Raw genomic sequence first — 23,309 nt, 5'->3', positions numbered from 1 at the left:
GTTCCATTTTACCATCAGTTATTCCAGATGTTTTCTTACGGCACCTAATGTTTAAATTAAGATTTGTCACAGGTACACATGAAAGGAAAACCATTGTATCTAGAGATGGCCCCCAGTGTACATAGTTTGTCTTAATATTTCCTCTTCATGATGGTACAAAAACAACGCATAGATTTTATTGTATCCTTCCTAGCAAACTATGACGCACACTCTCTGGGGAGTCTCGGCAGCTGCAGTAGGCCCCAGGCCTCATCAGCCACTCAACAAAAACTCTTCAGCTCCCCGTGCCACTAAACGTGATGTTTGAGACCTTACATGTGTTAGATATGATTTCAACTTCCAATATCCTTGCCGTCAATAGCTTGTCTGGGTGTCACCACATCGTAAGCTGCACATAGGTGGGGAAGTGCTCTCGTGGGATTTGGTGACTTGGAGTTTCAGGCATCGCAAGGGTATGCAAACATACTCCCCATGACTAGAGCGGACTGCATGCATGCGCTTTGTGTGTGTGGAGGGGTGGGTTCTAGGTTTTGCTGTTTGGTTAATGAGTGCATTGACTCCCTTTTCTACAATCTGATCACCATTTGCCTGTGAATCCATTGAGAATACAGAAAAGAAGAAATACACATAGTGACCAAAATAGATGTCTGTGTCACCAAAGAGGATTTAACAGATGGCAAGTAAACCCATAAAAAGATATTCGACAACGTTAGTCATTAGGAAAATGCAAATCAAAACCATTGTGAGTTACTATTTCACATCTATCAGAATGGCTAAAGCATGCTGGGTTTGGGGGTGCACACCTTTACTCCTAGCACTCAGGAAGCAGAGGCAGATGGATCTCTGTGAGTTCAAGGCCAGACAGGTCTACAGAGTAAGTTCCAGGATAGCCAGGACCACGTAGAGAGATAACTGTCTCAAAACAAACAAACAAGAAGAGCTAAAGTGAGCTCAGGAGATGCTCCAAAGGGTAAAGTGTGCACCCTAGGCATGAGAAGAAAGTTTAAATTCCTGGAACTCACATCAAGTCAGGTGATGCACATCTGTAATCCCAGAAATCCAAGGTTGTCGTCTGACCTTCACCTACACACCATGCGCATCACACATACTGTGACACATCATACCACGTACACAAACACCCACACTGTGACATGTATGTACACACACACACACACACACACACACACACGTAGGATACCACGTACACAAACACCCACACTGTGACATGTATGTACACACACACACACACACGTAGGATACCACGTACACAAACACCCACACTGTGACATGTATGTACACACACACACACACACACACGTAGGATACCACGTACACAAACACCCACACTGTGACATGTATGTACACACACACACACACACACGTAGGATACCACGTACACAAACACCCACACTGTGACATGTATGTACACACACACACACACACACACACACGTAGGATACCACGTACACAAACACCCACACTGTGACATGTATGTACACACACACACACACACGTAGGATACCACGTACACAAACACCCACACTGTGACATGTATGTATACACACACACGTAGGATACCACGTACACAAACACCCACACTGTGACATGTATGTATACACACACACGTAGGATACCACGTACACAAACACCCACACTGTGACATGTATGTACACACACACACACACACACGTAGGATACCACGTACACAAACACCCACACTGTGACATGTATGTACACACACACACACACACACACACACGTAGGATACCACGTACACAAACACCCACACTGTGACATGTATGTACACACACACACACACACGTAGGATACCACGTACACAAACACCCACACTGTGACATGTATGTATACACACACACGTAGGATACCACGTACACAAACACCCACACTGTGACATGTATGTACACACACACACACACACGTAGGATACCACGTACACAAACACCCACACTGTGACATGTATGTACACACACACACACACACACGTAGGATACCACGTACACAAACACCCACACTGTGACATGTATGTACACACACACACACACACACGTAGGATACCACGTACACAAACACCCACACTGTGACATGTATGTACACACACACACACGTAGGATACCACGTACACAAACACCCACACTGTGACATGTATGTATACACACACACACACACACGTAGGATACCACGTACACAAACACCCACACTGTGACATGTATGTATACACACACACACACACGTAGGATACCACGTACACAAACACCCACACTGTGACATGTATGTACACACACACACACACACGTAGGATAGAAACAAGTAATCATACCAAACTCTGGGAAGGCTGCTGGATCTCTGGCAGTCTGCTGCTGGGGACGAAGTGGCACAACATCTCTGAAGCGACTTCAGCGCTCACCACACGGCTCAGCAAAGTCGCTCTTGGTAACTGTTCAAAGCAATAAAAGTGAGTTTGTACAAAGACCTCCATGACAGCTTTATCTGGAATAACTAGATATAGCCTAAATGGCCTTCAGTGGGTAAGGTTAAACAAACCGGAACATCTGTTCCATGGGACAGTGCTCTGTCACCAAAAGAAATGTCAAGTTTCAATAGCAAAGATTTGGGCCAGCCTCGAAGGTTCATTTCTTAGTAGGTCTGTTAAGTTAAGCATGAGTAAACAGGGGTCATAAAAACCACCCTTTGCTGGAATTCACCTCAATGGATGCTAACTATGAGTTTAGTATGTAAGTACTACCATGTTAGGAGCATCAACCATAGAGAAGGCTTAGCACTGCCCTGCCAGCTTGGGTGCTGGTGCAATGAAGGAACAGAAAGAGCCGAGCCAATCCAGTATGAAGCCCTCACTGTCAAGAGAAGATGGGATGAGCATTGAAGACAGCGTTGTACCCAGCTGAGGGAAGGGGGTGCAAGAAAGGGTTCTACGTCCCACTGAGGGATGAAGGAAGCATGCGTATGAAGAGAAAAACGGAAGCTTCCATAGCAGAGAAGATAGCACAGGTAAGCGCTAGTCTGTAGGGACCAGAGAAATGCTGTCTGGAGAATGTGGGAAGAATGAGGCTGGGTCCTGAGGAGGGTGGCCAACAAGCAGACCAGAGCAAGGGTTTTCCCACTTCCTGAATGTGTTCTGGTGGTGATGAAGGCTCAAGGAACCACTGGACAGGAGCAGGCTATCCAGTTTCCTGGGTTTTTTTTCTCTTATTTGCCCATTGTTTATTGTTTGGTCATTCATTTGTTCTGCAGGGGCACGTGGTGGGGTGCACACACTTGTCACTCTCCCCTTCTACCATGCAGGTTTCAAATAGCAAACTCAAGTCGCCAGTCCATAAACAAGCACCTTTGCTTGCTGAGCCATCTTGCTGACCCCAGGCTCCTGATTTCCATAGCCGCCTTTATATGGCCTCCTCTCCTCTCCTCTTCCCTGGTGACAGCCCTTCCTACCTCCAAGACCAAGTTCAAACCCCACCTCCTTCTCCAGAAGGTCCCCTCACCCCCTCACTGGAGGGGATTCTCTCCTCCAGACAGCAGGTACAAGGAATGTGTGTGTGCGCGCGCGCGCGCGCACATGTGCCAAATGGTAGCATACGTGCAGTGGACAGAGATGTTTACAGTCGGAAGCCAGTCTGCCTGAGCCGTGATCATTTTCTAGCCACCCCCTGTCTGTGTTCAGTCACCTCATCTGTGAAGCAGAAGTACGTGGAAAGGCCTCTCAGGACCAGGCGCACCGTTAGTCCTGGGACCCTGGAGTCAGGAGCAGGAAGAGCTCTGTGAGCTTGTGAGCTTGAAGCCAGCCCAGTCTACCTAGTGAGTTTCAGGACAGCCAAAGCAATATAGCAAGACCTTGCCTCAAAAAACAAATAAACAAGCTGGGTGGTGGTGGCACACACCTTTCATCCCAGAGGTCGGGAGGCAGAGGCAGGCGAATCTCTTTAAATTCAAGGCCAACCTGGTACACAGAGTAAGTTCCAGGACAGCCAAAGCTGTTACATGGAGAAACCCTGAATTGAAAACCAAACAAACAAATACACAGCTGTCTCAGGATGGAATAAACAATGAATTAAAAAGCAAGGGCTTGGTGAGTGTTACTCCTTGTCATTCCGGCTGCCATACCCCTCCCCCATCCGCAGCCAGCACAGGCAAGGCAAACATTGGGACACAGGAGCACAGAAGTCCATGTCCTTATCTCTCTGACAGTCACTCCTGACTATGACCGGACCCATTCTTCACTGACTGTCCTCAACAGATTAGAAATATCCTTATGTGAGCCAGGCAGTGGTGGTGCATGCCTTTAATCCCAGCACTCCAGAAGCAGGTGGATCTCTCAGTTTGAGGCCAGCCCCAGGACAGCCAGGGCTACACAGAAAAACCCTGTCTTTAAAAGCAAAAACAAAAACAAATCCTTACATTTCATGGGTAATCTCAGATTATAACTTAGAATGGGCATGATCCTGGCTCTGCCTCTTGCTGCCAGCATGACCTAGGGCAGGTACCTTTTTCTCTTTCGGAACCTCCACGTTTCCATCTGTCATCTGTAAAATGACAGGGAGTTGCTGTCAGAGCAGGAAGGTTAAGAGGCAATTGGCAGAGGACTGATGTAAACGTGATTTCCATTTCCTGCTGCTGCTGCGAGCCACATACCTCCCAGGCCCTCACTTTCACTTCCAGGAGGAACACACTCCTCAGTACAGCTCTGGCGGGAGTCCAGCGCAGGGAGCAGGTACATTTTAATGCGCCCCACCCACTGACTTGCTGCGTTCTGGATCTCCTCCTCCAGGGACTTTCCTGACTTCCCTTCTGTAAAAGAAGGAAAGAGCACATCACATGAGCATACTGTATACAAATATGCTTGGGAAAGCTTTCTCCTTCTTCTTCTTCTTTTTTTTTTCCTTAAACCCAACTTGGTTTCTGTTGTAGGCGGCACATTCCCTAGCCGGGCAGGGCGGGCTGGAGAGAGCCATCAGGGGAGGCGGGAGTAAAAAGGGGAGGAGAAGCAGAGCATGAACTCACCCAGTGTGACAGCTACTCCCTTATTTAATGGGGGGGTCTCTGGTCAGCAGTCAGAAGTGCCTCCAGGAGAGCAGAAGCATGGCTGAGGAGCTGGGGCTGGGCTTCGAGGAAGCAGTCAGAGTGGAAATGCCAGAGGGCAGAGCCAGGCCAGCTACCAGGAGCAAAGCATTCTTGGCTCTCATCTGCTGCCTGCTGTCAGTTTTCACGGTTGCAGGACTTAGCACCTTCCTGATGGTCAGCCAGCCCGGGGCCCTGGGAAGAGACTGTATGCCGCGGGTAAGTACGCTTGCTCCTGCCTAGGGAATCAGTGGACTCTCTCCAGGCAGCTACTCATTCCAGCTTGGGGCCTATGTCAGAACTGTTCCTGGACAGTGTTGCCAGCTTCCCTGTACAGAGAAAGCACAGACTGGGAGGGTGAGAGATGGAAAGGTCCCATCTGGTTCTTAACTCTGGATTTCCAGGGAATTGAGTTGTTTCATCCCATGTTTATACAAGAACAACTCCACAGTCCATTTTTTAAGATAATTACAATCATAGTGTACTGATACTTTGGAAACATTCCTTTTTCTTAAAAACAAAAGGCTCTTAAATTGTTTTACATAATTCACGGTTGTTGAGGTGAAAGAAATAGAAGTCACAGGCAAGGAAATGAAGAAAAAGCCTTACTCATAAATCCTCAGAGGTGAAAACTATTAACTATCTAAAGTACATAATTCCTTTCTGTTTTTAATAAAATGGGATTATTCTGAGCTTCCTACATAGTGTGAACCTATGTTTTGTTTCTACAGTATTGACTCTATGACGTATGGCTGGCTAAGTTCCTATATGTGGGATTACTATGATGTATGGTTAACTGTACTATGTTTCTATATGTGTGATTACTATGACTGGCTGTACTATGTTCCTATATGTGTGATTACTATGACATATGGCTGGCTGTACTATGTTTCTATATGTGTGAGAACTCTATGATGTATGGCTGGCTGAACTATGTTCCTATATGTATGATTACTTTGATGTATGGTTGACTGTACTATGTTCCTATATGTATAGGCTAAAATTTGTTTAACCAGTTCCCCTTCTTGGGTTTAGAAATATTCTTCACTGCTCAGCTAAGAACCTAGTGAGGCTAAGGTCTCCCTGGAGAAGCTGTTACCAAAAGGCTGTGGGACTGGAGTTTGGAGAGTGAGGGTGCAGGTGCCCAGGAGGAGACCAGGAGTCCTGGGAACCCCTAGGAAGGATCTGAAAAGTCAACGACTATTCTTTAGGGGGAAATGTCCCGCATGCTCTGTAAAGGCTGATTAAATTTTAGTCCCAAGAATTCAACTATAAAGGAGAAAATGGGCAGCTTAATTGGAAACCTGGTCTCTAATCAGTCCTGGACAATTTCCACATCGTGGCTAATGTGTAACTCCTGCTGGAGTGCCATCAGGCTCAACAGTGATTGCGGCAGCCACGTGCCACGGCTTATAGATGCAGACACGTACAAGTAGACCAGAAAGGCTGCTTAGGTTAGAAGAGAACTGGAGGGAATGAGAAAATGGGAGGTCAGGCTTTGACCCCAGACACACCACACCACACACACACACACACACACACACACACACACACACATGACTAAGAGACTTCAGGGAACTCTCCACCCAGAAGGGGACAGCTGTCTTGAACGAAATATTACTAAGTGGCCTCCAGCAACCTGTGCCTCCCTGGACTCTGAAGGGATGCCGACATACAATAGGATTCTATTCCCAGGACGCTGTCTGTAATCCCGATGTTGGCAGAAGCCAAAGAAGGTCACCTAGGCTACCAGTGGATGCTGCAGTCCAGGAAAGGGAATTGGCAGGGGAAGTGACCAGACAGAAAGACCCATCAAGGAGGGCACAAAGTGTTATCACAAATAGCAACAACTCAGAATCCCCTTCTTGCCTCCCCTACTCAAGTGCTTGAGACTTGAACCACACTAGCCTAATACCTCCCATCCCATCACAAAGAAAACAGTCTCTTTGACAACGGGGCATGGGTTGGGGGAGGTACACAGGATGCTTGAGGGTGTTGTTTAGCCAGGCTATAGGACATCTTAGTGCAGCAAAACAGAAAAGAGAAGGGGGTGAAGCTGGGGTGGGTGTGCGGGGTGCTATGGATTTGTTACAGTAACAAATGTACAGTTATGAAGTAGCAACAAAATAATTTTATGGTTGGGGTCACCACAGCATGAGGGAACTGTATCAAAGGGTCACAGCAATAGGAAGGTTGAGAACCAACGTTTTAGAGGAATCTAGAAGGAAGCTAACCCTTGGAAAGGACCTGACTAGAAAATGCAAAAGTTTGGACCAAGAAAAGGGTGGACAGAGGGAGCAGGAAACATTGGCCATTTTCCTCTTTAGACCTTTGACAGGACTCGGGTGGGAACCAGGGCACAAAGAAGCCAGGTAGGAGCCATGCCAAGAGGCTAGGCTGGCCAGGAAGGAGTCACACTGAGGAGGGCAGAGATGGGAGCGGAAACTAAGTCAAAATATGGCTCTCAGGTCCCTGTGCTTAAACTCCAGTTTGGCCATTTGTGCCCAAGTGAGAAACAGACTCCTTGCTAAATGTCTTTGAACTGTTTCTTCTTCAGTCAGAAGGGGGCGTTTCTGTCAGCATGTTAATAAGACAAGTGCAGGGGCATTTTGCATGGCCGGAATGTGGCTGAATGGCATGCTCAGGAGCCTGGGATACGTTTACCACTTTAAGCCAGGCACCTAACAACCACGAGGGAAACTTGACCTTGGGTCTCAAAAAGCTTAAAGGTTGTTGTGTGCCAGTGAAAAGCAAAGAAGCTACTTCCGCCTGCCTGTGCTACAGCGTTTCCCTAGCCTGGCCACAGGGCAGAAGCCTTTGTTTTGCAGATAGGCATCTGAGGGGGTGGAGACTTCTCCAACACAATTTCTCTAGTTGGAGGCAGATCCAAGCTTAAAACCAGACAGCCCAAGCCGTGCTCTACAGTCCGGCAGTGCGCTGGGTTCTAGATGTCACACCATGAGTTGAAAAAATGCTTCCGCAATGCCATGGAGGAAGGTCACAGCTGCTACCCCACGGCAGCCCAGTGAGGATTTTCACAAACCTATGGCACACTCACAATCACCCACCAAGGACGCCTAGCTTGGCAGGAAATTGGGACTCTGTGTGTGTGTGTGTGTGTGTGTGTGTGTGTGTGTGTGTGTGTGAGAGAGAGAGAGAGAGAGAGAGAGAGAGAGAGAGAGAGAGAGAGAGAGAGAGAGAATATGAATGAATCAGAGAAGTGGCCTGGCTCTCTTAAGCTGAGGAAATATAATTGAAAACAAAATTGTCTGCCAACCCAGATCTATCTCCCCCCCCCTCTGGAAAGGCTGAAGAGAAAGAAATACTTTTATAATTGAATAATCCTTAAACTAAGATGAGATGTGCTTGACAGGCAATGGACTTAGAGGTCGCAGAGGAGCAGAGAGATTGCTCTTTGATATGCATGGGCAGCAGATACAGCCCAGCACTCACAGTTCATTGTAAAGAGCCAAGCGACTCACAGCAGACACAATAGCAGATGTTTTGTTCCTGGAAGAGCTCCACTGCATGTGTGCATTTATAAATGCGTGGAGTAGCCCAGGAAAGGCTGAAAAGCAGAGCTTCTTGCTGACGTGAAAGGGAGGCAGGTGGCTGAGCCAGCGAAGGAGGAAAATGCTTATAAACATTCCTTGAAGAAAGTGTGATGTGTTCCCTATTTAAAAAAAAAATAGAGGCAGTGCAGTGTTTTAGGATCTTCAGATTTATGGGAGGCTAGGTTGATTTGCATTTTGGAAAGGCCATGAGTCACTGAAATCTCAAACCTAGTCTGGGTTCTACACTGGCCACTAGCTAGTTTGTCATCTCCCTTCCCGTGGCCTCTGCTTGCATTTGTATAAAATGTGGATAATTAGAAACAGGGTATGTCTGGCATTGTGGAAACTGGCCAACAGCAAGCTTACACCATCATGCTGAGCAGGGAAGTTCCCTGCCTGGGAGATTACTTCACAGAGTACAACTTCCCTACCTGCTGTGGAATCTGCCCTTGCAGGACAAAGAGCAGGTTTGGGTGCTGTGGAGCAGTTCTTGGCTTTAAGAATGTCTCAGGGCTCCCTTCTGCACTACAGTCTTGCCCATCACCACAACCTCTCCCCTCAAACCGCTGTGTCAGTTGATTTGACCATAGTTCAGTATCCTCTGGGGCCCTGACTTGTTCCACCGCTCCAGAACAGGTGCACTGGCTCTGTGTGTCCTCATCCTCCCCCAGCTCCAGCAGAGAAGATGCTGGAGCCTCTTGGCCCCATGCCAGGCATAGACAGACTGGTACCAGATTCTGTGTTTTGAATCGCCTGGACAGTGTAGCAGGGCTGCCTGCTCAGCCTGTCACCTTCTGGGCTGTCCTCCCAGACTCTCCTCACATTCTTGCTAGTCCCTTTTAATCTCATTTCTCCACCTTTCTGATTACTCCTGCAAGCTTCCACTATTTTCTGTACCTCACATAGCAGAAATGTCTGGAACACATTAAATGATCAATAAATGCTAGCTCTATTTCCTCCTGGAAAGGTACCAACTGTACCTGGCAAAAACATTCACTTGGTGTTTTCTGGATGGAAAGGAAGATAAAATACTTGGGCAATTTATCAGCCTTCCGTGATCCTCAGACTCTCAGTCCACTTTCTTCCTCACACTGTCGCGGGAGTTCTGCAAGACTCCAAGACATCCAGAAAGCTATAAGCAAAGACGGGATGCTCACCGGAGGGCTTCCCTACCCACTCTGCCTTGGACAGGACTCTTATCTTCCCAAGGTTTTTCTTGTTTTGAAGGTAGGCAATACCCATAATCCCCAGCATTGTCTAGAAGACCCAAACAGATGAGATGGAAGAGGTGTGTCAAAGTCTGTCCCATAGTGGAGTCACCCCTGCTGTGAGCAGCTGCCAGGGACGCCAGTGGTACTTCCAAAGGCAGAACAAGACCATGCTGCAGGTCACCTCACAGGCCATACTGTCACTCCCTCAAGCGAGCCTGCACCACAGTGAGCACCATACTAGCTTGGCAAACTCCTGCGCCCTCACCCAGCCCAATAGTGTATGCTACCAGACACCACAGCCCTTGCACAGCGTAAGCCCCATGCCACACAACAAATGAACAACAGCAAGCTGAGGGTTCTTCACACATTGGCATTATCAAACTATTCATAGTAAACTATTGATTCATAGCAAACTCTTGATCTACCAAGCCTACAGAGTGTCTGTTTGGGGAAAGGAGTAACGCCACTCCTAAACTTATACAGGATCTTAAATCCACTGCTTCTCATAAAACATAGCCAATGGCAGCTCCTGTTTATAGACAATGCAATAAAAGCCCAAAGAAGGCACAGACAACACAGTATTGCTAGGGCCCAAAGAAAGAAGGAAAAGAAATGAATTGATAGCAATTTTAAGTGCAGCCTCCCTGAGCCACAAGGATAGGCCTGCCAGCAAAGAATCTCGAGGTCAGCTGCTGTGCCAGGATCTGGAACCAAGAATTTTGAAGTTGGGATTTCCGAATTTACTCTGCTACAAATGCCTGATCCAGGCCAAGGAAGCGGATGACGCAATCAAATGAGATCAACTAAGCCGTTTCCAGAGGGATTGATGCTTGTGAAGATACACAAAGAGAGGAAGCCTAACATGCCCTGATTTCTCCTAGATGTGCTGTGGGACGTGTCGCAGGTCATAAAGCATGAATATCTTTTCAATTGCAGCTATTATGACAGCAAGACATGGATATAACTTCCTGTTTGTGAACAGGATAGACAAGAGCAGGTGACCACAGCAGGTGGGAGGGGAGGCTAAGTGGATCATTACTTTAAAAACACTCACAGGAATTTTTCTGGAGAAATGCCAGGAAATCTAAAGACCAACCCACCGCTAAGCTGTTTGCTGGTATTCCCTGTCGATGTGTAGAAGGCCCTGGTGTACCCCAGGAAGAATTTGATCCAGCGGTTCAGATCCCAGGCCCCTCCCTCCCTTTGACTTTGTGAAGGCTCTAAACCCCAGTGATGAACTCAACGTGCTCAGACTATTAAAAGGCTTACACACCAAGGCCCAGTGCAGAGGCCAGCAAGAAGGAACACTTGGCTAATTGGCATGTCCTCCTTCCCACAGCCTTTCTTCTGCCTAGCTTAAAAAAGTAGATTCAGTCAAGAAATGTGTGCAGCAAAGGACACAGTCAGTTTGAGCCAGTAGTCACTACTAGTCAACATACCAAAAAGAAAAAACAATCAATGAAAGAAGGAAAATCATAAAATAGTGATAATGTTGCAACCTGTAATAATTAAAGGTCGGGAGATTAGTGGGGGAATTACTAATAATATTTCAAGGGTTAAAGCAAACTGCAGGTCCTGGACACACCACTGTCCCACTAAGATGTATGTTCGTGAGCGTGCACATTTGCTTTCTTTGTTTTTTTTCTTGTTGTTGTTGTTGTTTTTTGTTTTTTTCTGACTCTGGTTTCTGGCCAACCCTTACAAGTTTCAACAAACACTTCCAGAGCCCCAGCTGTGTTCCACACAGACTTTAGGGGCCCTTTAGAGACTGTAGTATCAACAGGCCATGACTACTCAGCTCTAAGTGGCTCAAATGTTGTTGGTGTTGTTGCTACATTTATTTTGTTATGTGTACAAGTGTTTTGCCTATATGTGTGCATGTATACCACACACATATCTGGTGTTCAAGAAGGTGAAAGACACTACCAGATCCATTGAAAGTGTGGCTGCAGCTGGCTGTGAGCCATGCGGATGCAGGAATTGAGCCTGGGTCATGTGCAAGAACAGCACTTGCGTTTACGTGCTGAGAATCTTCCAAGAATAAAAGGCTTTAATCTCACCAAAATTATCTCTCTCCCAGATTTCTGGGTGTGAAACACTGGCTAGTCACTGAATCTGAACTGTGCTCCAGCGCTCGTTCCTCTTTGCCTCTGTCCTCCTAAGGTCTGGAAATCTGCTAATTTTGTAGATTACATAATCCAGTAAAAACACAGGCACTTCCCTGGCCACTGGGGACAGGGTGGTTAAGAGCAGACCAGCCCTTCTGCCTAGCAAATTCTCCTAGAAGGAAAAGCATTGTCACAATAAATAAAATTGGATCCTGATTCTCAGTCCTTGGTTTGAGAAGTTATGCTAAAGGGAAATGCCCAGGGTCCATTTGAATTTGGAGAGTAAAGAAGCAGCCTTTTGGACTTGTCATCTTCTAAGTACCCCAAAGTCACCCAGAAGAGACAGAAGAAACCAGGCTGAGAGGATAAGAAAGATGTCCTAGTGTCCTGGTGTTGCCAGGAGCTATCTGGAAAGCAGGCATTAGGGCAGCTTGGCTCGTGAACCTTTATTTCCCCTCCACAGCAGTAAAGGAAAGGAAGATAGAGTCCCCGCTCCTGTTTTGCCTGCAGATTTTGGGATGGTGTGGTCTTCAACACCTTCCAGCAGGGCACAGCTCAGACTCTACATGTAGATAGTGGCAGTCTGGACCACTAAAACCCCATGCATCCCAACCATATATGGAAATAAAATTTGTGTTCAAGGAATTAAAAACCCAACAGAGCCATCAGGAATCTGTGTGCATATCCCAGATATCTGCTCACAGTCCTGGGACTCTTAATCAAAAAGGAATGCTCTAAAACCTGCCCTGAGAGTCTGTTCACACAGCACAAGCAGGGTGAATGATGGTTTCTCAGCAGAGAAGTAAATGAAACAAGAGGAATCTGACTAAGGCAGGTATACTTCTTATTTACCAGGAGGAGATCCAATAAAGATCTCCCCAGTACTCTTTGAGCACCTCACTTCCCACTTCCTGCCTCACCAAATAACAAATTCCCTTATTAACTCTGCCCATAGCAAGTCAAGTACCAGATAGAAACCGAACCACTTCTAGGTGTGTCTCCATCTCAAGACAGCAAACTATGGACGTGGGACAGTTTGCCCAGCAATTGTTTAGGCTTTTCCAAGACCCTGGGTGAATATGCAGTGTCTTCATTCCCTAGCAGGAAGCATTGCCATTTTCCAACTGCCCCCATGTGCGATTGGGCCTCCTTATTCTTGCACAAGCTGATAGCATGTCTAGTGTGGCTATTCCTCCTCCTTCATCTGGCTGACCTGTCAGGACCTTTAAGCATCTGTTCAGACTGACTCCCCTCACAGTTCTAGACCAGTTTCATGTTCGGTGAACCTTGAGCTTGTCCCCACCGCCACCTTGCTTACCCTCTTGACTTCTGGACCAAGACATCAGGAGCTTGTCTGTAAGCTGTAAGTCACCTGACCAGAGTTAACATGCTATTCCACCTCATGTGGTATATAGAATATTCAACAAGCCCCACTGCCACTATGGGGATGTGAACAGCAACTATTATAGAGTGTTTCATGAGACTGGATATACTTATAATAAATAATCAGCAGCCGAATTCTCTGTACTTTTAAATCTTTTGATTGATGCACTGTGGCAAACTCTTACAGCTGGAAACACGGGGGCATAAAAAGAAGGAAGCAGTTAAGAAGACAGGCGATCAGTGGGATACAGGATGTCAGGATAAGCGACAGGTGTAGGCGGAGAGATGGCTCAGTGAGTCAAGGACCCTCATGGGAAAGCAAATAGCAGACCAGTATGGGTTGTCGTTAGTTTGCCACACCTGAACTGTGCGTACACATACCTACACAAAAATAAATAAAATGCAATTTCTTAAAAATATAGAACATATCATGAAGTGTATGAGGAACCACCAAAGGATTATGAGCATAGTAGAATCTTAATCATAATAGAATTCTCTCTAGTTAGCCTTCTAGAGAGGAGCTAGGACATAGATGAAAGGAAGAAACCAAAGGCGTGAAGCTCTGCCAGGAGGCTTTAGGGGGACCCAGAGAGCAGTAAGCAGGGCCTGGGCATATTGGTGCACTCTCTCCTGTGTTGGAGCCTGTTCCCTTGCACTCACACAGACACAACCACGTGCACACACATGTGCACATTCAGACTTTTAGTTGTAGACACAGATCAGAAGTCCATGCTAGAGGACTGGCTTGGGAAGGTGCACAAGTGTGTGAAAGGCCAGAGTTATGACTAGTGAGTGTGTGAAAGGCCAGAGTTATGACTAGTGAGTGTGTGAAAGGCCAGAGTTATGACTAGTAAGTGTGTGAAAGGCCAGAGTTATGACTAGTGAGTTGAGGGCCTGCTTGCTCCTGGGCCTTGTACTCAGGCCTGTGAGTCTTGTATTTTCCACATAATCTTTGAGTTGATTGGGGCATTTTCTTGTTAGATCTTCTCCTCAGCGCTGCGCATCACTTGGGTTTGGTAGTGTTAGTATTCCCAGTTTATAAATGGGTACACTAAACCCAGAGAAGAACGGTGTTTTCCACAAGATCTTATCATTGATAAAAGACAGAACCACAATCCAAATGTATATCTATTTGATGCCAAGGCAACTACCTTTTCTCTATCATAGGAAATCTGAAACGATTTATGAATTAGGATTGAGTTCTGTGGAAACAGGAAGAGTGGCGAGACTGATGGGAAGGAAAAGGGAATATAGCCATTATTCCTTTGACTGGATCATTTCCTAAGACTTGGAGAGACAAATATTGCATGTTTTCTTTTATATGCGGATCCTCGATTATATTCAATCATCTGTATAGAGATGATATAGATATAGCTATAGAGGGGTGGATTTCATGAAATTAAAAACTAGATAATCTGGGAAAAGGAAGAACAGCTTGGAAGAGGAGAAGAACAGAATATAAGAGGGTGGATATTGTCAAAGTATATGATATGTGTACTTGAGTGAGAATGTATATATGAAGTTCTCCGTGATGCACAATTAGTATATGCCAATACAAAAATAGTTCAAATCTTCAAAATAAAGTGGCAAAAATAAAATAACTCCCACTATTGGTTTACTACAAGAAATGACAGGATTCTGAGGATACAGCAGGGAAAACCCTCAAGCTAAAAGATAAAGATAAAAGAGAGGAGGACAACGGGGGTCTCTAGAAAGGAAGTGCAGAGCTGAGATGTAAGATCCCCACCAACTGAGATAGTCCAATGCTGTTTTCCTCCCAGGAGAGCATCAAGGCTTAGACAGTCAAGTCTATAAGCATCTGGGCATGTGTTGAGGTAAGAAGGGCTGTAAGGACTGAACTGTATCTTTCTTTCTCAACAGGCTATACAAAACCAAAATTGTGAACCTTCACCACAGCCAGTTTGTAAGTGTTCATTTTTGATGCCTTTTCTTGGGGGAAATAAGGGCATTTCTTATAGTTTTAGGATGAAAGTAATTGGGAGTGGGTCTTGAATTGACACATTGCTAAGCCAAGGGATGCAGAAAGACTGAAAGAATAGTGAGGCTCCTCACCCATCATTAAGAAGGCAAAATTGGCCGGGCAATGGTGGTGCTGCCAGGCGGTGGTGGCGCACGCCTTTAATCCCAGCATTTGGTAGGTAGAGGCAGGTGGATCTTTGTGAGTTCGAGGCCATCCTGGTCTACAAGAGCTAGTTCCAGGACAGGCTCCAAAGCTACAGAGAAACCTTGTCTCGAATCCCCCCCCCCTAAAAAAAGGAAGCCAAAAATGTGTTCTGACTACATGCATGATATGTGGCCTGAGTCTAAACTTGCAGCTCACAGACATGCAGGGCAACGCAGCCTTCAGACAGATCATTCCAGCTGTCTACAGTCAGTCATCTCTGACTGTGGTTATCCTTCTGACTAGCTAAGTGTGGATGAAATTAATCAAGTCCGATTAAGGAGTGAGAACAGTTCCCAAAGAAGCAAAAGTATACAATAGAATCATCGTTACCACTATAGATCCTATAGTATAGAACATGTTTAACTTTAATACAAAAGCCAACATGAAATTATAAGTTCCTTCTTAAAGACTAATGAGAAAAAGGCCCAGAAAGGGAAGAGGATCCACCAAGGTCATGGAGCAACAGAATGGATCCTACTTCTCCCCCCATCCCTTCTCTGTTGAGTTATCCAGACACTTCAGTGGATATGAATATGAAAAGTCAACTGGCCCTCACAGAACAATCAGCGTGGTTTTTATTAGGCCTGGCTAGGGGCCAGCAACCACGTAAACACAGTACTCAAGGTAGAGATTACTGTGCCCATCTCAGAGACAGAACAGTGTCCAGGCTAGGCAACTCGCCCAAAGTCCTTTGCACGCAAGACTCTTATTCCCGAGTCTCCCATGTCCCCAGTGGTGCATCCTACAGACACCATAGCCATTCCAAACACACATGGAGCTGAGCTGCAAGGCATGGGGCCGATGCTCCTCTCTCACCACAGGGGCTGTCGTCACTCTCTTAGCCTTACTCAAAGCATATTTCTTGTTTCGTTACAGATACGCCTCCCAGAGCCAAGCCAAGGGCGCACCTGACAAGTAAGACTTCCTGTACTCCTTTAAACACCAAGGGCCATAGGCCTGAGATTTCCTTCATCATATTACCAAAACTCACTGTGGTGGCTTTGAACGGGCATCAGAATTGACAATCAAGGATTTTGAGTAACTTCTTCTTCCCTGTGACAAAACCAAGGACCCATGTCTCTCTGGTGCTCGGTACTCTTCAGTCGGCCTTCTGCCTGTCCGTCCTGCTTTTCCCTGGCATACATACACCCAGCCATCCTGAAGTGGTTTTCCTCCATTCTGTGTCCTCAAGTAATTCTGGCTCTCATAATGGCTGAAAGATTTCTGGATTGACTTGAAGGGGCTGGAGGGCAAGCTCAGTGAGTAGGTGCTGCTGCTTCTAAGCCTGGGTACCTACAGTGCTAGTGCTAGGTACAGGCTCAGTCAGATCCCAGAAGCTCCCTGGACAGTTCCATACTCTGTGAGGTCCATCTCAAAAATGAAGGTGGAAAGCCACAGGGGACGATACTCAGTGGCAACTTCTGGTTTCCACAGGTGAACACACACACACACACACAAGCACACACATAGACACACATGAAGAAAACATTCAGGAAACTCAGACTCAGACAATGATTTGCATGTTCCTAGTCAGACAGATACGCAGTGGAAGAGTTCAAAGTTAAGCTTGCTTCTTTAGGCTACGATTTTCACTGCAGCAGGCTCTCTAATCCAAGTCTGACTGCCGCTAAACTAATACAGCTTATTGCACTCAGTGCTATGAGGGTTGCCTCTCTAGAGACACAATGGGACTGGTTTATCCATCATCTGAGAAAGCATGTCAATCACCGCATCATCCACAGAGAAAACTACCAGCAGATGTGACTCACAAAGATGTCTATAAGGAGGCGCCAGAGCTTTCCAAGAGCCACTTAATGTAGAGACTAGATGAGTTCAAACCCACTCAAGACTGTGCCAAGCTTGCAAAAGAAAACCTAGTCCAGTCAGCAATGGGAAAGATACCTTAGAAGCTCCAGAGTCTAGGTTTCTGGTCACCCACTGGATGTGCAGGTTGTTGAATTGTTCCTTAAGGCAGAAGCTATCCACAAACTATAGTGTCAGTACATAATGGTGATTGCTGTGAGTTTCCAAAGCAGTTAGAGGCAGTTAAGATGTTTTTGTTGTCTCTAATAGTAATAGTTTTGTTGTAAATTATCCTATTTGACATCAGTAGTTTGAAACAAGTTTGGTTCTATCCATTTCCTTTAACTATAGACATCAGCTAATATGCTTAATTTAATTAGAATTAGGAGTGAAGCAGACATAAGAACATATGAAATATATTAAATAGCACAGGCTTACTCTTTAATCTGTCTAAATGAAGCATGGTGCTTTATCTGAACAGAAAAAAACAAGCTCAACTGTACCTGGCTTATTTTAATCTATAAAATGCCCACATTGGTTATGTCCACTTAATGTTCAGAACAAGGCTCTAAAAGAGCCCAATCCTCAACTTCCAGATGAGACACTGAGGTGCAGAGAGAAAGCAAACATGCACAGTTGATTAAAGAGGTTTGCATGGTGCAGAATCAGAGTTGGTACTGGGCCCAAGCAGCCCAGAGCCCAACTTCCGTCCCACAAGTATATTTGGCTCTGGCAGTGTGGGAGAGGAATTGCCAAAATGTTCTGAGTCTCTAGTCCCAGAATGTCCTCAGGCAATTCACTATTGATTACCGCCTGTTTTGTGACATTGGACCACAACATTGTGACGTAATGACAAGGTTGATCTCTCTCTCTCTCTCTCTCTCTCTCTCTCTCTCTCTCTCTCTCTCTTTCTCTATCTCTCTCTCTCCCTCCCTCCCTCCCGTTTCCCACTCCCTCTCTCCATTCCTCCTCCCCTCCTCCTTTTGGAAGAGAGCTTGTCTGAAACAGAATGCCAGAAAAGATGAGTGCATTTCCCAATAGCCGTGGATTTTACACCTCCTTTAGTCCTTCTCATGAGTAGCATTTGTCTTTTTTAGATTTTAGGATTTTTAGATTCTGTAGATGGCACGTGTACAAAAGGAATTTTTCTAGAGGGAGGGAGAAGCGGAGAAAGGAGAGTGCAGTCATATATTCCATATTGGTGGGCAACTGTTTTCAGGATCTCCAGCAGACAGTCCAATCATTGGATGATGTAGTCCCTCATAAAAATGATGGAGCAGTAACAAACTCTGCACTTTTCCTCCCGGTGTATGTTAAATACTTCTGGCTTTTAACACCAGATACAATGTAAATACTTCTGGCTTTTAACACCGGATACAATGTAAATACTTCTAGCTTTTAACACCGAATAAAATGCAAGTATTTCCGGCTTTTAACACCTGATACAAGGCAAATACTTCCGGCTATTAACACCTGATACAATGTAAAGAGTTTTACTATATTACCTGGGGAAATGTGCAAAGAAAAGACACTGTGTGTTCAGCAGTTGCTATTTTCCCCCAATATTTTCATTTCCTGAATTGGGGTGAATGATAAGCTCAAGACTGTGTATGGTAAGAATGTTGGTATAGTGATGGAAATATTACATTTGGGAGCAGGCTTTGACATAAAGTTTGCCAGTTTCTCCAGCTAAGTTAAAAGGATTTTTCCTTGTGTAGAATGGGTAGGAAAAGCTGGAATGAACCAGGCATGGAAAAGGAGGATAATCAGGGCTAATCTGAGAATGTTTTAGCTCAAAGTGAGCTTTGTCTTCCAGACAGTGGGTGCTAGTCATGCTGAGGGTAGGCAAAGCTGAGGGACCTGGAAGAATTATTCTACATGTGTCTTTGCCAATTGGCCAGTGAGGATAACAGGGTGGACTCGTCATTCATAGGCCCCAGAATGAGGACTGGGACCGTCTGGTGTCAGGATTTGTCCTGGGTAAGCAAGCTGTGAGCGGTAGATTCTTTTCAGGTGCACAGAAGAACAAAGGGATTTCTTAACTTTCACTGCATCCATGTAGAACAATAGTTTGTGAATAAGAAAACATTTGATGATGAGCCAGGAATGAATGACCACACCAGGACACAAACTTCAATTCTCAGGAATGCACAGCTCCGACTGTGGACGAGGTACATAAGCTCCTAGAGATCCCAAGGAAAGGGAATGCAGAAAGCAGGGGCTGGAAAGCTGGCTAAGTCTGAAAAGTGCTTGCATTGCAGCATGAGGACGTCAGCTTGAATCTCCAGCAACCACTGAGAAATCTCGGCACAACCGCTCATGCCTGTGTCCCTAGCACTGAAGTGACAGAGATAAGTGGGTCCCAAAACTTTCCAGCCAGCCAATCTGCTCAAGTTAGTGAACTCCAGGCTCAGTGAAAACCCATGTCTCAAAACATAGGGGGAGGGCCCCCCATTTCTATCTCTGGCCTCCACATGCACACATGTAGACACAACACAAACACATAGGCACATGCACACACACTAAGGAAACAGGAAAAGAGGACAAGACTTTATCAAAGGCCATGGGTCCTGACCTGTGCCAATTAAACTTCTCTCCTGTATTTGCAGTTCTTAAGCAAACTCCGGGGCCACATCTGCAAAATCAGTTTCCTGCTCTGCACTGGGAACATGAACTAGGCTTGGCCTTCACCAAGAACAGGATGAACTATACCAACAAATTTCTGGTCATCCCCGAGTCCGGAGACTATTTCATTTACTCCCAGATCACATTCCGAGGGATCACATCTAGGTGTAGCAACATCAACCAAGGAAGACGACCTAACAGGCCAGACTTCATCATCGTGGTTATCACCAAGGTAACAGACAGCTACCCCGAGCCCTCCCACCTCCTCACAGGAACCAAGTCTGTGTGTGAAATAAGTAGCAACTGGTTTCAGCCCCTCTACCTTGGGGCTATGTTCTCCTTGGAAGAAGGGGACAGGTTGATGGTTAATGTCAGTGATATCTCCTTGGTGGATTACACAAAAGAAGATAAAACTTTCTTTGGCGCCTTCTTGCTATAAGGGGAAACAACCACAATCATGTAGGGCCTCCTTGACCCCTACTTCCCACTTTTCTTTGCTCATGTGGAACTATAATCAGGGGTGTAGGGGATCAAGGATGGGGACAGAGGTTTATCTACATAATTTAGGAGCCCAAGATGATTCTCTCTATATGTTTTGGACTGAAATAGTAAATGGAAAACTCAGAAGAACTCGTGTTTGCTAGAGACCTGCTGGGTTTTCAAAATTAAAATAGCTATCTCCAATGGCTCGATCTACTGCTCTCCAGACATGATGTTTCTGAGATGTTCTCCTTCCTGTTCATTGATTAGTTGAGGATGCTTCATCAGTGACTCTAGTCTGGCTCCATGGTCAGAAAAGGAGAATGGAATGTTCTGCCTGCACCTATCCCATGGTGTATGAGAGCATCGAGCAGCACAGACTTACTGTAAGGACTGACACAAGAGCAGCCAAAATGATCTGCTCACCTCCTCCACTAAACCCAAACCTTGTATCAAGGGCCTTCAAAGCTGCCCATGGCTGGTCTGGGCGGTTTGGAAGTTTATCCAAGACAGGGATCTTCTGGCATCTCGGGATGCCTGAGGCTCTTGGAAGTTCCCCCATCAGGTATTCATTTTGCCCCTGTTTGCGGAAAACTGAAACTCAAATTTTCTCTACTGAGTTTGTTAAATAATATGCATATTATATATATAACATATATATATTTGTGTGAATGTGCGAATGTGAGCGTGTGCATGTGTGTGTGCGCGTGCGTGCGTGCGTGTGTGTGTGTGTGTGTGTGTGTGTGTGTGTGTGTGTGTTACTGTCCAGAAGGGCATGACCAACCATTCCTAACTGGACTCGAATCAGCACTTCTGTTTCCAAGGTACTGGTCCCACAGCAAACATGAAGCCACTGCTGTGCAAAGCAAGATGAAGAAAGCATATTTTCTAAAAACATGTGGCGGCATCAAAGGTGGTGGTACACATCTTTAATCCCAGCATGGAGGAGGCTGAGCCAGGAGGATTGTCATAAGTTTGAGGAAAACCAGGCCTAAGTAGTAATTTTCTAGCAAGTCTGGGCTATGTAACAGGATCTCCTCTTAAATTAAAACTTAAAAAAAAAAATAGAAAATAGACTGGTCCTCAAAGATAAAGTAATATATTCAAGGATTTGGGAAAGAGGGCATGTGTTTAGTGAAAAATATTTTGCTGGTTAAATGCTTCTCAAAAAGCTACAGAACTCAAATAGATTCCATAAGCATTTATTTGGGACTTACTTGCCCTGGGGATAGAGAAATAAATTATTTTAGTCTCGGATCCACTCATCCTAACAGATTGGCACCTCCATCATTTGTGGAGCTTTCTGTCACTCTGGCTGTGTTAGCTGATTAAGCAGCTGACCTGAGATGCATTGGTATTTTCTTATTATGAATATGGGCACCATTTGAGAAGGACAATCAATAACAGAATGATTTGCATTTCTTCCTGAGTGTTGTTATAACAGCTAAGCAAGGACAGTTTCCCATAAATAAACAAGAGGGGATGTAAGAATACAACTCCCTACGGTGAGATCCAGCATTGAAACAGCAAACAGAAAGAGATTATTGCTATTTACTGACCTTAAAATTTGACATAAAGACCTTTGAAAATACTAGAACTGTATGAATGGCCTAGAGGTACTCTGGAAAGTCTATGTCCCCAGCAAAAGCAAAAGGCATAGTCATCTTTCATAGGTCATTGGAATTTTGACCTTAGCTGGCTTTGGGTCTGTTTGACCAAACGCAAATGCAAGGCTGTAACTTCTGGGTTGATTTTGTTGTCTAACTAAGGGATAGTGGGAAAAAGGAAAGTGAACTTTTACCATCTCTTGGAACGGATTAGGTTCCATGCACGCCAGAGCTCTTGGATCTATTTCCATGCAAGCTACTTCACCCCAAAGGAAATTCCAATTCCATGCTTGGCAGTAACTCCTTGGCTTATAGAAGTCCACGAGTTCACTGTGCACAAGGCATGGCCATTGCCAGGACTCTCTTGCGTGGTATTTCTCTCAGTCCTTACTCAATCAGGTTTCCATGATTGTGACATTAAGGATTAATTTCTAGAGCAGGTTTGTTTATATCCTGTCCCTTGCAAAATACATGCAGATATGCCTGGCCTCAAAATCCCCTGATTGTTAGGGCTTAGAGTCCTGGGACTGTTGCGCTATTTTCAGTATTTTATTAAAGCTTGCATCATTGCTCTGAATGCTGGCAGTATTCTGGCATATTGGCTGCTAGCCTTTGGAGGATTCGCTGAGCCCTTAGTAAAGGTGACTGTGCTAGCTCAGAGTGGTCGCACTTGTGCCTTGCTAACACTTCCCGAGCTCTGTGACACAGTTGCCTCTTCCATCTAGCCATCTTGAGGACACTCACAAGCCCATATTGCTGTTACTTTTTCAGAGTGACGCAGTCTGTTCACGGGAAAGGCAGAGCTGGAAGTCTGTCTTCCGAGAAGTCTGTCTTCCCACTCTCTACTCTTGGCAAATGATACTGGTTGATGCAACTAGAGGAGAATTGAAGAAAGGCAGGAGAAATATCTTTGACTACCTATAGAAGAGTAAGGAGATTTACACATGGTACCTATACCTAAACCAATTTTCTGCCCCCAAATAGATATTTTTTTACCTGGTAGTGATAGCTTATTCTCTGGAGATAGTCAAGCAAAAAGAGAGTTTTGTAGAAGCTATTGCGTCACAGAGGTCAGGAGAGGGAGTAAGTCAAAGGATTCCTCTTCCAGATCTATGACCATGTGGTCACCTTTCTATCCGATCATAACAAGCCTGACAGCTCTGCCAAGAGTTCTGGGGTTCCCACTGGGCTAGAAAAGTAATTTCCCCCACACTATCAACTCTGGGGTCTTAACCAGTAGATAAGATGTCATGGGATTTTAG

The 23,309-nt window shown here is 45.5% G+C and overlaps 1 protein-coding gene across 1 annotated transcript; it reads left to right on the top strand.

The window, feature by feature from the left end:
* The first annotated feature begins 4,986 nt into the window (after nt 1-4,986).
* On the top strand, nt 4,987-22,959 carry Tnfsf15 (TNF superfamily member 15). The gene is made up of 4 exons (XM_075946279.1): nt 4,987-5,310; nt 15,229-15,271; nt 16,409-16,447; nt 19,945-22,959. Exons 1-4 carry the CDS (start codon nt 5,062-5,064, stop codon nt 20,397-20,399), a joined length of 786 nt encoding a protein of 261 aa, XP_075802394.1. The 5' UTR covers nt 4,987-5,061; the 3' UTR covers nt 20,400-22,959.
* Nucleotides 22,960-23,309: the final 350 nt, after the last annotated feature.

Source organism: Microtus pennsylvanicus, chromosome 13, assembly GCF_037038515.1.
Source record: "Microtus pennsylvanicus isolate mMicPen1 chromosome 13, mMicPen1.hap1, whole genome shotgun sequence".
NCBI lineage: Eukaryota > Metazoa > Chordata > Mammalia > Rodentia > Cricetidae > Microtus > Microtus pennsylvanicus.
Note: the sequence above shows the minus strand (reverse complement) of the source record. Positions and strands in the feature narration are given on the sequence as shown.

What these genes read in the sequence shown, in the direction of transcription:
- Tnfsf15 (XM_075946279.1), top strand. Translation starts at nt 5,062, where the DNA reads ATGGGGGGGTCTCTGGTCAGCAGTCAGAAGTGCCTCCAGGAGAGCAGA. An exon ending in GAAGAGACTGTATGCCGCGG is followed by an intron (nt 5,311 to 15,228) that starts GTAAGTACGCTT and finishes CTTTCTCAACAG; the next exon opens with GCTATACAAAACCAAAATTG. An exon ending in GCCAAGGGCGCACCTGACAA is followed by an intron (nt 16,448 to 19,944) that starts GTAAGACTTCCT and finishes CTGTATTTGCAG; the next exon opens with TTCTTAAGCAAACTCCGGGG.